Raw genomic sequence first — 17,888 nt, forward strand, 5'->3', positions numbered from 1 at the left:
ATTTGGCGTGTTGCAGGTTAGGAAAATAAAACTGAAGAAGGGAGTGCTTACTTCACAGTGGTTGTGTACACCACAGTGGGCGTGTCAGAATGGGCCAGTATGTAACAGTGGGTGTGGCACAATGGGCGTGTACAGGTGGAGGTGAAACGGGGGTAGATCGGTGCAATGGCGCCTTTTGTACAACAGATGTGGCTCAATGTGAAGAAACGACTAGAACATGGATCAGACTCTGGAAAGTCGACTTTACAGAATTAGTCTGAATTAAAAAACTCACTTTGTATATAATAGTGCATTGTGTATATTTTCCAGTGTGGGTTGGCTTTCTGCTTTGCTTTGCCTAGAATGTTCCACAGTATGGTATTAAAGGAACCACCAGGCCAAGTTACAGGTCAGATCTGTGGAGAGGCGACTCTGGTCACCTTAAGTAAGAATAGGCTACATGTTTTTGAAGGCTTTATTGAGCAATAAAAACACCCGTAACTGGATCAACTGAGAGGCCTATAATGCCATACTGTGTGACGTTCCAGGCAAACGGATCACAGCTCTACAGTAGTGAAGCCCAGTGCTCAGGCTGGAGGCTGCAGGAGCGGGACACAGGGACACGGAGTGAAATGGATCGTGTAAACACTGCAGGAGCCGTGCCGAGCCAGACACTCCGCAGTCCGCTTCAATAAATGATCCCATACCAGAAAGCACGGCTCTGACCGAGAGACCAGTCAATAAAACACGAGGACAAAGCAGAGCAGCGGAAAAGGGACCGGGGCACGGCGCAGAGCTCTGCCGCCATCTGTTGGTGGAAGAAGGGATTGCACTTCACTTTTAAATGTGATTAAGTCCTTATGTGAAATAGCTTATTTGTTATGACTTTAATACACTCGAGCCTTGATATGCCTAATCCAGATAGTAATCCATAATAATGCTAAAAGGACACAAGCTACTGGAGCAAATTAGTGAAGTGAAGTAGTAACTAATAATGGAGTTGGCACAAACTGTAGGGATACTACGGAGTTCTTGGGTCCAGTCCAGGGGTGGACAAACTTTTTGACACATGGGCCACAATGGGTTTTAAAATTTGACAGAGGGGCCGGGCCAGGATATATATATATATATATATATGTGTGTATATTAAAGTAGAGATTTGGCCTGTAACATGTAGCAAAGCATGAATATGTACAAATTGTTTTCCAAATGCATTAATCAAATTAATAATTAATTTATTACAAATTAATTAATTACAGCAGAAAAACTTTGAACAAGGTCTACCCTTACCTATTTTAATATAATTTGGCCACACAGATTAATAAACCTAAAAGGCTGTGTGTGGCCCCCGGGCCATAGTTTGCCCATGTCTGGTCTAGATAGAAATGATGGCACTGATAGAAATAATCAGGTTCAGCATTTCTGAATTTACTTTTGGATATTATTACAAAGTACAATGTAATCAACAGGAAAAACTGGCTCTTGCCCCCATCTGGGAGTATGACGTCATCAGTAAGAATTCCCAATTGATACTTTGCAGTGACATCACGCTGGGGGTGTCCTACATGTATCTCTATGGCAGAAAGTTCAGCAGTTCACATGGTGACAGAACGCACACATTAGCAAACACTGTCAATGAGAGTTTAGATTTTAGAAAACTCAAGTTAAAGAGCACATTTGCATTTTCCTGTGGTCAATCTGAGCGTTCATGGTTCTGTTCTGTTTAGGAGTTTGATTTTCAAGAAAAAAGTGAGAGTGACTAACTGAAAAACTGTTGGTCAATATAGTTTTATATATCTTTTTGCACAATACCCCCTGTTTAAACATGACTATATTGAAAACAGCAGACAGAAGTTCCTCTAATCCAGTTTATTCCTCGCTGAAAATGGAACACGATAAAATTAAGGAGAAATTAGGACAGAATCTTTTACACATGAAACTAAAGAAGCCGCTCTATGCTAAGTGTAAGTAACTCAAACATTATGAGGTTAAATAATTTGTCTTCAAAAGGTACAGAAACGTCATCCATCGCATCACGCACTCCAAAAAACCAACAACAACTTTTCTCTGCTTTTCTCCAAATCTCAAAATAAGATCCCTTGTGTACGCAGAGGGAGGCGTTAGCATAGTTTGAGCTGGCGCCACAGTCCTGCTTATATTTTGAAAATCCAAAATGTCATGGAGTCCCGTACCGCCATTTCAGAAAAGATGATCAGGAAGATTACTGGATAAACTCCAAGGGTTGTATCCAAGAGGTCCAGAATTTCAACGCAAGAAAACATAATAAACAATTACAAAACCACTTATTGTCAAATTTATGGAAGCAGACTTGACTTTGTGAAAAGACTGACTTCAAATTAAAGGTTCATTATGTAACTTTTCTTGTGAAGGGTCTGCGACCAGTTTTATTCCATGAAGATGTTAGTGCTTTGAAAACCATTTTTGTAGTTTCGCCCATTATTCATCTACACAAACCAATTAGATTTCCAGTGTCATACATGTAGTTTTTCGGCTTTTTTGGCTTTGAGAAACGGATATCGCCAGCATCACTTTTTCTGGCGAAGGGTCTGCCAGCTATTTTATTCCATGAAGATATGTTAGTGCTTTGAATGTTCCACAGTATGCCATTAAGCCCATCGTCCATAGACATAATAGACAGGCCAAGTTTCAGTTTTGTCACACTTGTACTAGATAGATACGTTTATTAATGCCATAGTGTGGAACATTGCGAGTGACAGTAGCTCTGTTGGTGTTTGTTCACGGATCTGAAAGTTGGCAGTTTGAATCCCGCTCTTGACATAAACATCATTGGCACAATGGTCAGATCCACTGACCGATGGGTTGGTGGTGCCATCCCAGCTCACACAGATGATTGCTGTTGTGTCCTTGGGCAAGACACTTAACCCCCACCACACACTGAAGTATGAGTGTCTGAGTGTATGAGTGAGAGTATGAGTGTATGAGTGTGTGACGAGCTGATGGTGGGAGTAAAAAGTTACATAGTGTACCTTTAAAATGCAATTAGTTTCATAAAAGTAACCATCCATTGTAAATTAACATTTTCAACTTCTGCAACTAAAGTTATTTTTGAAACATTTGAAATCTACCGATTAGAATTTTAAAAAAGATGTGATTTGTTTCATGAAGGTAAAGAATCGTTTTAAATGAATGTCTAGAATATTCAGCTAGAACTTGAAAATTAACTTCAGTAAAGGTTATTTTTTTGCTGTAAACAAAACAGGCATCAAGTGAATGAAAATAGGAATGTGTTTCATTCTTTTATATTATAACATTTTATTTATTTTTTTCTACAAATCCACAATTGTTTTTTTAAATATAACTGTTTTAAGTTCAAAACACTTGCTCTTAATTTCAAGTTTTGTGTAATTGAGGCCTGGTATGTTCACATGTTGCAACAAAATTTGAATTCCCCAAAAAATATATGAAATTTCATCCCCGTTCCCCACGCATACATCATAAAATAAAATAAATTAGAGAGTTGTTTAAAGGAGAGATGGGGAGCACTGAATGGTGAGGGAATTATTTTTGGTGAAACTTTGCTGTCATTTCGAATACACAAAATATTAAGTACCATTTGGGAAGTTGGAACTAATAAAACGGGGAAATTACATTTTAAATGTACTACAAAACTTTACAAGTTTGTGGCGAAAACAAAATTCAAAAATCGAAAATGGAGGAAGAGGTGAGAAGTGGCATTTGAAGAACTACAGATCTTTTCAAAATGAGTCATTATAAAATGAGAAACACAAACTTTAAATTCTGGGCACATATTTTTAACCTGAGGCTTGGAAAGTGGACAGGACCTTTGGAATAGTTAGAAATAAAAATGTTTTCAGTTTTTCTATTAATTATCATTATTGAATTAGAGAAGAGCAGAAGAATTCAACACAAATTTCCCAAAAGTGAAGAAAAGCAGGTCATATCTTGTTTTGAAAAATTTCTTCAAAATATGAATCAATATCCAAATAATTCCTCCCACCAGTGAATGTGAATAACTAATTCTTCTAAAATGTGGAAAACTGTGTCCACCATGTTTTGTAGTTTTTGTGGTTGTGTCCATTATTCATGCACACAGACTAATTACATTTCCAATACCCGTCATATTTGTAGTTTTTTGTGTTGATTAGAAATGCTCACTTCATCAAATCTCCTCTTTGATTTTACCAGTGAGATGAACAAATGAAAAAGTGTAAGGAAGCTATAATTATGGCCGCAATTTTTGTTGTTTAAGTTCCACAATAATTCTAAATATTGAAAAGTTTTCTTGGGAATTACGTTGAGGCATGTGATGAAATCCAAATATTTTATCACACATTTGTCCCATTCTCCTTCACAATTCTTCTCAAACAACAGTGACATGAACAAAAAGACTCAAACCGCCATTTTTGTAGCTTCTCAAGTCATCCACTCTTCCCTCACTTAGGCCCACGATGCCTCTGGGTCTGAACTTACTGGAAATCTAAATGAAAAATCTCTGAAATTGTATAAAACTGACTGAAGTTGGTGAGATGTATCCTCCATGTTTGTAGTCATCCCTGGGTTGGGATTCCACAGCATGCTTCTTCCAAAAACACTCCAAATGAACACCTTTTCCCGTGTCTCTTTTGAAACTGAACCTTAAAACGACAAGTTCCAAACGCGAAAACAGGAGCAGAGAAGTCAGATGCGTTATAATGCTTTTCAGTTTGTTTATTGTCAGCCCTCCTCCTCCTCGTGGTGTTCCTGTGGGTTCCTCTGGGGGGGGGGGGGGGGGGGGGGGGGATCAGGAGCACTCTTCTCCGATGCGCTGGCAGGACCGGCCCACTTTGCGGTCCAGTTTCACCATCTTCAGGACGGCCTCCTCGCGGCCGCGGCCCAAATGGTCAAAGAGGCAGTCGTGTTGCTCAGGGAGACGGTGCAGCATGCAGAAAACGTAGCCTAAGACAGAGACATGGCACCAGGTTAGACCAGAGACTATATAAACAAGTGGAATGAGTGTATCAGAGAGGCCACAGTTTTTTCAAATGAAAGTGAAGTTGATGGAGCCGAATTGTGCTCATGGAAGAACAATACAATACAATACAATTTGGAAGGTGAACCCAAGATGACGTCTTATCGTCTTCAATGGCCTGTGCTCATTGGCACATGGGCCCAAAAATATTTTTTCCTCTTCCTCAATGCTTCAATACGAGCTTCCACCTTCCACCCTGTGACATCAGGAACGTGTACCGCATGATCAGTTTAACCAACCAGCGCGATGGCAGCTAGAGCGGGGCTAGTGTGGGCTTTGAGTGGGGATAGGTCAAATCTTACAAAGCTAACTTTTAGGCGCTTTGAGGATGTACAATTTTGAAATGTTCATGTTGTGAAAATACAGAAGAATACCTACAAAAACAATCTTTGTGAAAAGTGTGGATGTATAAATTCCCAAAATATGCATAGTGTTCTATGGGAGAATACTTTCTGAGCCCAAGCTCCTGGGATCTTCAGTACATGGAGTGGCTACTAGAGTGTCTTGTCCAGTTCTTATTATAGTGCCATGATCACACCCATGCTCACTTCCTATTTGGAAAGCAGCTAAGAGGTAAGCTATGTCCATTTACATAAAACATAGTCTATGAACATACCACAGCGACAGGAGCCCAGCTCCTGCTGCACCAGCTCCAGTTTGGTCTGGCAGCGGAAACAGCGTCTGCGGTTCTTCTGTTTGGGAGTTGAGCCACCTTCAAATCCATCGTCTTTATCCCCCATCCGAGAGCGCTTCTCTGGGGTCGCCTCGCTGTCCGTGTCTGCAGCTGAGGGCAAATAAACAGGGTTACAACAAACAAGGAGAGAGAGAAGAGAGGTTATGAAGGTGGTGTTATAAATAAGAGGAGAGGGAAAAGAAGAGGAAACCTATCATTTACAAACAGGGCAGCATGCCAGGAAAAAACATACAAATATGAGGCTTTTCCTGGTGAAAATTGCCACCAATCATAAAAAGACATACAATGAAGCCCCAGAGGACGAGAGACAGGATGGCCTTACCCGTTTCCCAAGGGCATTTGGTGGGGTATAGAGGGGAAGAGGAGAGAGAAGGGGAGAGAGGAGGACCTTACCAGACTTCCGTGGGCTTTTGGTGAGGGTGCAGAGGGGGAGAGGAGAGGGGAGAGACTTACCTGACTCCCAAAGGCGTTTGGTGGAGGTGCAGAGGGGAAGAGCAGAGAGAGGAGCGAGGGGAGCGAGGGGAGCGAGGGGAGTGAGAGGGGAGAGAGGGGAGAGCCGTACCTGTCTCCCAAGGGTGTTTGGTGGGGGTGCAGAGGGGGAATGGAGAGAGGGGAGAGCCTTACCCGACTCCCGAGGGCGTTTGGTGGGGTTGCAGAGGGTGCCCTGGGCTGTGTCTGTGGATGAAGTTCCTGAAACACAACAGTCAAACAGAGCAATCGACATCAGAACAGAACAGACCTAAGACCTCACACTGTGCATGAGCTTTACAGTTTTGCACCAGTGTGGCTTTCTGAAAGGTTCTACAGTGCAAATAAGGCTCATTACATAACAGTAAAAAACATTTTGCAACTATAGTTTCAATTAGAGATACACCGATACACTGGGTCGATATTTGCTCTTGTTTGCGTAGCTATCGGCCTTAAAGTTTCTCCACAGGCTGATATTTCATTTGAGCTGATAAATCTTTATTTTAAAATACTACTTTATGTTGCACTTTAATACTTTAATACTACTTAGTGTGATGAGTGCACAAAATGATCCATTATGGGCTAGTAGTAAAACAAAGCTGTGGATGATTGAAATATCATTTCTATTGAGATAATTTTTCCTTATTAAACTTTAATGTCTAAATATGCAGAGCAGTAAAAAGTATGGACAATATTTAAATTAGCTGTGATTTCAAATCAGATTTTTCGGGAAAGTAATTAAAATCTGTCCTACATATCGCTCCAAAAATATCGGTAATGCTGATTGTTATTCGGCTCCTCTGGATTCTAATATATCAGTAGCAGCATCGACAATGGTTTAAAAAAAAAAAAACAACAACATATGGTTTGATCTCTAGTTTCAACCCTCATTTAGTCAACAATTGACAAAAGAGTCAAGTAACAAAATCTAACCACTACAAATGTTGGAAAACATTGCAACCTTTGTACATTTGATTTCAGGAAACAAAAACGCATAAACAACATGAAAGCAACAAGTCAAGAGCAAACTTAACTTTAGGTCTGGTTTTGTATTAGTAGTAGAAGTAATAGTAGTAGTAGTAGTAGCAGTAATAATAGTAGTAGTAGTAGTATCACAATACATTTCAGTAAACACAACACTGCAGCAGACGTAGGATATTGGACAGTTTCTTTGAGTTGCATGTTGTTTCTGTGGAGCCCTGACCTCCTCCATCTGCTCCTGGACACAGTTAAACAGGCATTTCATCACTGCTCTACCTGTGAGCCGTGCTGCGTTCAAGGACACCACGGAGATACCACATCTGTTTAAATGCGCTCACTTTCAAACCTAACTGTTATGACCAACTGTGTCTGCATCTTACCTGGAGGGAGAACTGAATGGTGATATTTAAGAGGAAAGTCCTTATATTAGGCTGCATTCACACTAGTCCTGGGTGAGTCCGCCTCCAGTCCTGGGTGAGTCCGCCTCCAGTCCTGGGTGAGTCCGCCTCCAGTCCTGGGTGAGTCCGCCTCCAGTCCTGGGTGAGTCCGCCTCCAGTCCTGGGTGAGTCCGCCTCCAGTCCTGGGTGAGTCCGCCTCCAGTCCTGGGTGAGTCCGCCTCCAGTCCTGGGTGAGTCCGCCTCCAGTCCTGGGTGAGTCCGCCTCCAGTCCTGGGTGAGCCCGCCTCCAGTCCTGGGTGAGCCCGCTTCCAGTCCTGTTCACAAACTCTTGAGAATCTGTCTTGGTTGGCTCTGGCTGAAGCATTCTCTTGTGATAGGTCCCGCACCACGCCAGTGGTATACCGTACAGTACTGTTAAGGTAGAAGCCAGCACCAAACAAACCAATATGGCAACACAAGTTTAGCAGAAATACAGGTTATTTAGTTTGTAAAACACGTGCAGAAGCGCTTTGTGCCTTAGTGGAGGGTAAAACACCTGTGCTTTTCCCTCAACTGGATTCAACTAAAGTTAGATTTTTCTGTTCTGACTCTTTGACCAGACTGAAGTCTTAGTTTGAACGCGCCAATATTGTTTCCGATCGCTTTCAGCAAGAGCCGTTCCAGATTGATGTGTAGAAGTAAACATATCAATTTGGCCAGAGTCAAGTTAGTGAAGCATGAACACAACCCTACAGTACAGGTGCAGAACAGTAGTTATATTTGGGTGATGGTGAAGGTGAAGGTGAAGAGGTGAAGGTTTGGGGCAGGTTTATTGCAGATGCCACTCACACTGTCCTTAATTGCACTCACAGGACCCCAAGGCTTAAACGTCAACTATTCAGAAAAGTACTGGTAAAAAAAACAGATTATATACAGTACAAGGTAAAATATAAAAAGGTTAAAATTCAGCTGACTCCATTTTTCTCCTCTCTGTGATCCATATAATGGTCTGAGAGGGGAAATGCACTAAACTCCCATGGCAGTGTTTTTATAGAGCAGTGAAGGTAGAGCAGCTTTAGTCTCACCTTCCCTGGAGCTGAGCGGTGACTCTGGTGCGGCGGAGGCCTCAGAGCTGGAGCCGGGCTGTGAGGATGAGGGCGACGTGGAACTGATGGAGGGGGAGGAGGAGGGGGAGGAGGAGGAAGGAGAGGGGGAAGGGGGGGATGAGGTGCTGGGGTCTGCACTGAACACCGACGCCCCACTGCCAGAGCTCTGCAGAGGCTTTGAGCTGCACTCCTCCCCTGGCTGCTTCTTCTGGATGTCTACAACGCAGGGGCAAGAGAGGGTGAGAAATGAGACCAGAGCTGGGGCCAGACCGGGGGCCGGAACAAACCGTGGAACAGACTGTGGAACAGACCGTGGAACAGGCCATGGGAAGAAACCAGGTCCGAAACCAGGTCCGAAACGGGGACTAAACCAGGTCCAAACTGGGCCTAAACCGGGGACTAAACCAGGGACCAAGCCAGGGGTCAAACCAGGGGCCAAGCAAGACTAAACCGGGGGCTAAACCAGGTCCAAACCAGTAGCATTGGTAATAGGTATCTGGCCCGATATCTCGTTCCTTTTGTTCACTTTTGTGTCGGGGGAGTTTGGCATGACCTTGGTTTGACCTGAGGAACATAAAACCTGCCAAATCTCATTTTTTTTAAAACAAGTTTCACACAAATCACGTTTAAAGTGATGTGATCTGAAACACAACTGAATATCCAAATTTTCAAACGTATCAACAGGCCTGTCACGTCATAAATCATAATTGCTTAAGCACAATATATCGCTACAAAGATGTACTGTGACAAACGGTAATAGTCAAAGTACTTTATGCCACAGATACAAAAATAATAATAATAAAAATAATATGCGGGATAATCCCAGTAAACCATTTTAAACAGACAGTATCGTTCAAAGACCTGAGCTGCAACAAATAAATGACAGAATGAAGCAGTAATAGCCATAGAATTGTATTATAATAAAAATACCCCAAATCTCCTCATTTTCACAAAGAAATTGAACACACAATAAATATTGAGCCCCAAAGTACATTTATCATTCACTGTATGAAAATACAGTGAATGATAAGTCATTATAGTAATTATAGTGACAGGCCTATGTGTCAAACGACTCACCAGCGAAGCACTTGGAGCAGAGGTTCATGGTTTTACTGGATCTGAGTAGACAGAGGGGGAATGGGGTTAGTCAAATCACACACATATACATATATTTTGTTTTGTTTTTTTTGTTTGTTTTTTTACTCTATTCTAGGGCTGTCAAAAGTATTGAAAAACAGATACTAATCAATACTAAAACTAGGATAGATGCTCATTTGAGCAGGTATCAATACTAAAACAGTCCCATTGACAGAAATGAATCTTTCTTGAGTATATTTAGAATGATGTCTCTGTATGTTTCACAAGTATAAGACACAGACTAGTATACACCCATGGACCACTATGAACCTACTGGACAATGAGGAATTACACACATAACATACATGGGAAGAAAAAACAAAGTACTAACACTTAATGTGGAAAATCACATTCTATTGTCTAAAGAAAGTGTTTTTATGACCATCATGGTATCAGAATGGGACAGACGTCTATTCCTTACTATCAAAAGTTTGAAATTTCAATATTGTGACAACACTAGTTTGTAGCGGTCTAAACTACAGGGTAACTACAGTAAGACCCATAGACTGCATATGTAGATGGACGCAGCTAACCTGCTAGCTGACACGTTACAAATAGCAAGTGATCATGGGCGTGTTTTTGGTTCTAATTCACTTTATTTAGAAAACTATGTCCCCCTCTCTGTAACTGCTGCTGTTATACTTGTCATTATGGTCTTAAAATGATCGTATGAATCCGCTCTACATGATATTTTTTATTTCACTATTGTGTTGGTAAATCAAGATATGAACATTAATAACAGACAAATCAGGAGCCATCTTTCCCCTGTTAGCAGCAGGTTTGATTGACAGCGTTGCTAAACTCCCGTTCCCTGCTAAACCAGCGGTGCAGTTGGGAAGGGGCGTTACCTTAATCAGCTTCGCTCCAGATTGGCTCTTTGGTTGCTCCAATACTGGTGATCAAAATCCCAAATATTGAACTCGAAAATTCGGCTCTATAACCACTAGCTGGATGAGCTTCATTTGACTGGAGCCGAACGCAATGAGTGATGTCACACTCACTCAGTCCACTTCTTTATTCAGTTTATGATAAGACCCCATGTAGATATAGGGACATTTAGTTCTCAAAGACGACATTTTATCACGGCACAATTTAGCAAGAGCCCTAAAACTGATTATGAAACTTGCACATAGCTCAAAATGTGATAGGATTTTATAGACGTCGCAGATGGACCGAGTCTGGTTATTCAGATAAAGAAAGGTGTGGACAAACTGGAACCTTTGGCCTTGACCTGCGCCTTTATTGAAATTATTAGGGGAAATATTAACCTAATGATCGCCTCAGGACAAAGCCATGGACGAGTACCTCTGTGTCACTCACTACTGTACTGTTTGAGGTGGAAACAACTTAAGGAGTTCATTTTAGATTATTAAAAATGTACTCAAAATCTACCTTGAATATTCCAAATAGTAGGCAATGGCATTAGATACAGGATTAATTGTGCAAAAATTACAAACATCAATCTTACCCATTGGCAATAAAAGAAATCTGGCCATCAGGCAGCTGGGAAGAGTCTTGCTTAATACGGGGATTGAACCAGTGATCTTAAGGCAGGGGTGTCCCAACTTCTTGCACAGAGGGCCAAATTTGGTGACGTGAAAATATGTGGAGACTGACCTTTCGGCCTGATCATTCTTTGAACCATTAACATTAAATGCAAATGAACTATTTGATTATTTTTTACTTTTTATTGCAAATGGCTTTCACCTTTCAAAAACAAAATGAATGATACACAAATTATAAATATGAAAACGTGAACATTTAAACTGTGGTTTTGGTAATCACAATAAAATAAGTTCACTGAGATTTTATAATTTATTCACAAGTAACCTGCCTGCACTAATGTGAAGGGTGAAACTGAACTCTGACTGTAGTAAATAGGCCAGGTCTGGCTTAAAGACAGTGGTTTTGATACGCAAAACATCACGCAGGTGAGAGTCAGTTAGTCTTGTCCTCACATGTTTCTTGTTAAAGTTTGTAACCAAGAATGTCTTCTCCCACATGTCGAACCAAACAAATACAGCATTTACTTAACAAAAGTTTGAATTTCTTTAAACCTGCCTTTATCCATTTGGCAATAAAAGTCAGCAAGAGTGCAGCCTCGAGGCCGCTGCCATCTTCTGGTGAAATATAATATAGTTTGTACATGTGTATTTTACACTGGTCAACAGTGCGGATGGGCCACACATAATCATTTTTATTCCACAGGCTGTGGGTCAGTGGAAATTTGTACACGGGCCGCAATTGGTCCCCGGGCCGAACTTTGGGTATACCTGTCTTAAGGTTTGTGGGAGAGCACTGTATGGAAGAAATTTTTACTTAACAAAACATAAATAAATTGTGATCGATAGGCGGGATTATTTTTGTCATATTGTCTAGTCCTGTCCTAAGTGCAGTTTTATTTATGTATTTATTTATTAATCTCAGGGACAGTGTACATTAATAAACATTTCAGTAAAATGTCAGAAAAAGAAGGCTATTTTTCATGCTTGGGCCTGTGACAGATGTTAATGTAAGCCTGAAAAAAAAAAAAAAGGGTTTCAAAATTATGAAAAATTTGGACAGTTGCCAATAGAGATAGATCGATATAGCAATTAGCCAATACGATCAAAACTGCAAATCACCAATCAGCCTTAAATCTCCAGCACAAGCTGATATTTTGCCTTGGCCGACCTGGTGCCTAAAGAATCCACTTAAAGCTTAATTTACACTTTAGTACATAGAGGACACAGCACAAAACATGACAACACAGCGCTAAAATGGTGTTTGGTGGTATACTTACATTACAGAATTTGTGGAAAATAATCAAAATTGCCCCTACATATCGGCAGAGCTTATCCACCATAGGTTTCCAAATACATACATATAAAAACACCACACTGATGAGCAGCGCAGGTGTTCACACTCATAACTGCACTCTGCACAAGCCACAATGCCACAAATCGCATTGTGTTTTAACACAGGCCTACACGCGTCCTAACACAGGCCTACACGCGTCCTAACACAGGCCTACATGCGTCCTGTGTTTGGACACGTCTAGGCCTAACACAGACCTACATGTGTCCTAACACAGGCCTACAAATGTCCTGTGTTTGGACACGTCTAGGCCTAACACAGACCTACACGTGTCCTAATACAGACCTATACATGTCCTAACACAGGCCTACATGTGACCAAACACACCTCAGTGCATTATCTCATCGCTAAAACAAAAGAGATGAAGAAACAAGTGCAAATCCACTTGAAAACATATCAAGTCTCCAGCCTTCACAGTGTTTCAGAGTCAAAGTATTCTGCCTAATAATAAATCCACGTCCAGTCTGCAGTGTCCACGTAAAGCTGAAGCCAAACAGATAATATGAACCAAACTTGGCCAAACTCATCCTCTTCGTCTGGTAAATGCCTGATTTGTAAATATCAAATGTGGAGGATGTGTGCGTAAAAATGCAGCCAAATGAGTCTGTGTAAAGTTGCCGATAATCCTCCTCCATCCAATAAGCAAAAGCGTAAACAAAAACCATGTGTTCCACAACACTGCCTCTGATCTAAAGTGTTGTATAAGAAGAAAACAAAAGTGAACTTAAGAGTGAGTCCATGTGAGGGTTCGCTGTGCCTCTAGTTCATTTGCATGTCCATTTGTTTTGAGTGGACCTGGTATAGCCCAGTATTATGTTTTAAAATATGAATTAACAGTTATAATGTAATTAAAGGGTTAAAAAATATTTTCTTACTAATGTCCATTACTTTACACTCATAAAAAAATACAGGCACCAAAGAAAGAACCGTTCAGGAACCAGTATCGAAAAATAGACATTGTTAAAGTACTGCTATCGATTAAAAAAAAAAAATCAAACGGTGCCCAGCCCTACTCATGAATGCTCAATAGTTTACATGTCATTATAAAAAGGAAAAAAAAAACTTGCCATATAATCTTCAGTTTTGTGTTTCATTTTACAGACCATTTGCTTTTTGTGCAATGTGTTAACCTTAGCTACGACTTTTACAGGCACATTTGACCACACTTTGAGGGAATATTATCATTGGGATCATCCAAATATATTCATATATTCATATTTGTGGTCAATATTGACTGGCCCTATTTTTAATTATAACTCTACCTGCACTGATATGTCTAAATCCCTTGTTCTTTTGCAGCTTTATTTGAAACCTCTGAACAGCCCTGTATCCGTGTGGCAGGAGCAGAGCACCTGCCGCTGACAGGTGGCCCCAGAACAGGAGGGTTTTGTGGACACAGCAAACGGAGACAACTGGAGTACAGGCTGGGGGAGGGTCAAAACACTGCGATATTAGACTGGGCTACAGTACATTTAAGTAACATTAATTCTTTACTACAGAGGATACTCATGTTTAAAGGGCCAATACTACACTATGTTCTGATCTATGCTATAATGTAGTTTCCTCATCAAAAACATACACACATGTTTAACACACAAACCCTGTAGATTTAGGCTGAGTTCTTCTTTCAAATGAAAAACCCATCTCTACTGGTATAAGGTAGCACCTAACTTAAAAACTCACATAGCATGACATCACAAGGTAAATCAGAGCAATTTCAGCTTTGGAGAGTAGACAGACAAATAATAAAGAGTTACTGGATCAAATAAAGAGTATGTTTTTGTGGAGGTAAAAACATTATAACATGGGTAAAAGCTCGAAAGAATCAATTTTGTGTAATATAGGACCTTTAAAGGCAGTTTGTCATTGCTCACTCGTCTACCAGACAGAATGCATTATACAAATGTGTCCTTCTCTGAACAAAAACAACTTCATATCCATATCAAATATTCCACTGTGCAGACATTGTTCATATTTTAGCCAGTATCATGTCTCAACTGCTGCAGCTCGTGGATGTCTTTAATTGTGCATGTTGATCTAATTATTTTTTTTTTTTAAATTGCATTTAATTGTTATGTTTGTCAGAATAGTAGTCCTTTATGTCTTGGTGAGTTACTGGACCGAACAAACTACCATAAATTTCGAACTATAGAGCACACCTGAATATAAGCTGCACCAGCAGAATTTTAAAAGAAAATCAATTTTGTACATATATAACCCACACCTGAATATAGGCCGCAGGTTTTCATGTTGTAACATGAGATATTTACACAAAAAGACAGAACATGGAAGTTTTTTTTTTGTTTTAATTTTTAAACTGTGCCTGAAAATCAGCAGTACGGCGCCAACAGGCCATGAACACATACCTGCATGTTTAGAAAATAAAACAGCACCAACATGGGCCATCTGCTTTTATTTCCTCTGAAAGCTTTTGTTATCCTTTTACATTGACCAAGTTCTTCTCTTTGGCCCCTCCAACGTCATACCATCGATTCATTAATGCCAAACTTACATGCAGTGGCTCTATTTCCTTCTTTGATGCCAGATCCTTTGCCTTTAACTTAAAAGCTGCATCATTTGCATTTCTTTGTGTGTTTTACATGATGCTGTGTACATGATGAACAAAATGAGAGTTCAAAATCAAAATTAGTGCATTCTTCAGTGCATCTTTTCCCACGTCTGTCTCACTTTTGCATTTAGTGGTAGAGAGTGCCCCCCGGTGGCCATTAGCCAGTAAAAATCCAAAAATCCTTTGTATAGGCCGCAGGGTTCAAAGCGTGGGGAAAAAAGTCGTGAGTTACAGTCCAAAATTTACAGTACTGTGGCAATCCAGTCTCAGTCTCTCATTTGGTTTCAAGTAAAATGTCTGCATTCCAAAGTTTAGCCATAAAGTATAACAATAGGCATAGAGTACATGCAGGCAGAGAGATCAGAAATCTAACCCACAACCTCCTTATTGAGGAGGACCAGATGGGATAACCAATCTGCCACAGTAACCTTCTCAAATGTGGCCCTTAAACAAATGAATCCCCACCCTTACCATGTGCATACCTCCACAGCTTTCAGCCTCATATTAAACTTTCTTTTAGCAGGTCTAATATATGCACTGCGCACTGATGAATGAGAGGTTCTGAGGGAATGCCACTTGTCAGGGCCTTGGATGGATATCAGGCAATTCCGAGTCACGTTCCCTTTATAAATAACACCATGAAACGTAGATGCTCCTTTTAACACATGGCTGACTTTTACACAAGAGACACATACAGCTACATTTGACTAGCAGTTTTGGTCTTATTATTGTCATATTATTCTATCATCACATAACTTGTGCATTAAAATACAGTGGAAATAGGATCAGTGTAGGTTTTTTTAAAAGGTAACAGATGTGACACAACTACAAACATTCTTGATGCTTTCACACCTGGTAGTATGGAATAACATGTTCAGCTTTCTGAATACCTGAGTCTATATATGCACTAAGGCAGGTCTATAATGTGACTAAACCATGACTACAGCAGTTGTTAATAAGGGTTAAGATAAAGATGACCAAAAATCTGATATTAATTTGATTTGAGCAAAGTCAAGTGCTTCAGAAACGATGAGAATGACTGATCTCAAGCTAAATTTGGATGGAGAAATATGGATAAAATGTAAAAAATAAAACATTATTAATAACTCATTGTCTATTCTTATTATAATCATATTTAAACGGGGGGTGGTCACATTTTTGAATGGTTAGTAACTTCAGAATTGTCATTGTGTAAGGTAGTAGGCTTTAACAGTCATGTCAGTTCCTCCTTTACATCAGGCGTTGTCCTATAAATATACCGTAATACTTTATCAGAGAACAGCTAAAATACTGACTTAGCTGCTAATAAACATTGCTAGATTGAGAAAAATGACATGATTTTGTTCAGATTTCGCCGTTTAATAGAATAAAGGTGAGTTCCTATTGGGTTAACACGGGATCCATCAGTCTTTCACATCCGGTATGCAACACACACTCACTAGTTGACAAGACAGAGCAAAAGCGACGCAAATTAACTCCAAAATGGCCCAATGACTCGATAAAACCCCAAACTGTAGTCTTAAGTAGCCAGGTGATTCGTTTTAGTACTGCTTTAGCTTTAGGTGGGGCCAGAAAACAGGTTTGAATGCAACCTGCTAGCAATAAATCACTTTGGTATCTCGGTACGTCACCTCCTGTGCTCCCAAATCAGGCCAAAATACGAGTTTAAACATGTGATGTCCGTGTCAGTGGAAGAAACTTACAAAAAAGAGCGTTTAATGTGGGAAAACAACGAAAATAAGGCGACTTTCTAAGCTAAGGTGATTTATTTATTAGTCAACTTCCCAACCCCCCACCCGTTGGCCCGTACCAGAGAACAACAACAATGGCTGGAGACAAGTTGAACCAGTTTAGCACAAATTCATTTAAAGATCTGGATGTGGGAAATGTGTGGATAAACTTACCCCCAGAATCCGCACGGACAGCGGGGAGGGAGAGTAGAGGCTTTGCTGCGTTCGCTGGTGTCGCCCATGACTGGTGCGTCTGACCCGGAGCAACCCGTCAAGAAAACGCGAGGCTTCGTTTGCGGCCTGGCTCTTTTCAGCGACAAAAACGATCCCGCATTCGAGCTGCACGGAAAGACAAAACAACTAGAGGGTTTATGGTCCAGGAGAGGCTAGAAAGAGGCAGTGAGATCGAGCGAAAAAGCGCCACGGTTAACGCAAAAGTCGAACAAAAAGCCTCAAAGGGGAAAAAAGGGACAGAATTGAACGCTGCTCCTCAATGCAATCAGCTGGACGTTAGGACGTTACAATCGTTAAAGGGAAACCCGGGGGGAGACGGCGGAATACGGCGTCGACTAACACGCCTCGAAATCCTTTAAATATTCGGCAGAAGAGTAAAAAACAAAACAATTCCAATGTTGAATACGAGAGAGGGTGTGATAAGAAGCGAAAAGCGACAAAAAGCGAAGGACATCCCCCTCCGAAGGCCCGGGCCACCCCCATTTACACGTCAATGAGCTCGGCCCGGAAACGCGTCCATCAAACTACAAATGTCAATATTGGACAGCGAAAATAATGCACATTTTCACAAAAAGAGGAAAAAAAGAGAGTTTACCTTCGCCTTCGACGTTTAACAAAGCAAATGTACAGTTTAGAGAAGGTTAAAGTGGTGAAATAGGCCCGGGAAGAGCGGGGAAAGGCAGGCCGAAGGGAGAGCTGGCTTGGATCATTAGTGTAATCCCCTCAACACTGATAAGACAAGGCTT

The 17,888-nt window shown here is 40.8% G+C and overlaps 1 protein-coding gene across 1 annotated transcript; it reads right to left on the bottom strand.

Moving 5' to 3' along the window:
- Nucleotides 1-1,833: 1,833 nt before the first annotated feature.
- LOC117393137 (AN1-type zinc finger protein 3-like) lies at nt 1,834-17,638 on the bottom strand. The gene is made up of 6 exons (XM_033991333.2): nt 17,083-17,638; nt 9,694-9,734; nt 8,596-8,832; nt 6,309-6,374; nt 5,607-5,774; nt 1,834-4,917 (listed from the first exon to the last, which is right to left on the bottom strand). Exons 1-6 carry the CDS (start codon nt 17,148-17,150, stop codon nt 4,763-4,765), a joined length of 735 nt encoding a protein of 244 aa, XP_033847224.1. The 5' UTR covers nt 17,151-17,638; the 3' UTR covers nt 1,834-4,762.
- Between the last annotated feature and the right edge of the window lie 250 nt (nt 17,639-17,888).

This window comes from Periophthalmus magnuspinnatus, chromosome 24, assembly GCF_009829125.3.
Source record: "Periophthalmus magnuspinnatus isolate fPerMag1 chromosome 24, fPerMag1.2.pri, whole genome shotgun sequence".
Classification (NCBI taxonomy): domain Eukaryota; kingdom Metazoa; phylum Chordata; class Actinopteri; order Gobiiformes; family Gobiidae; genus Periophthalmus; species Periophthalmus magnuspinnatus.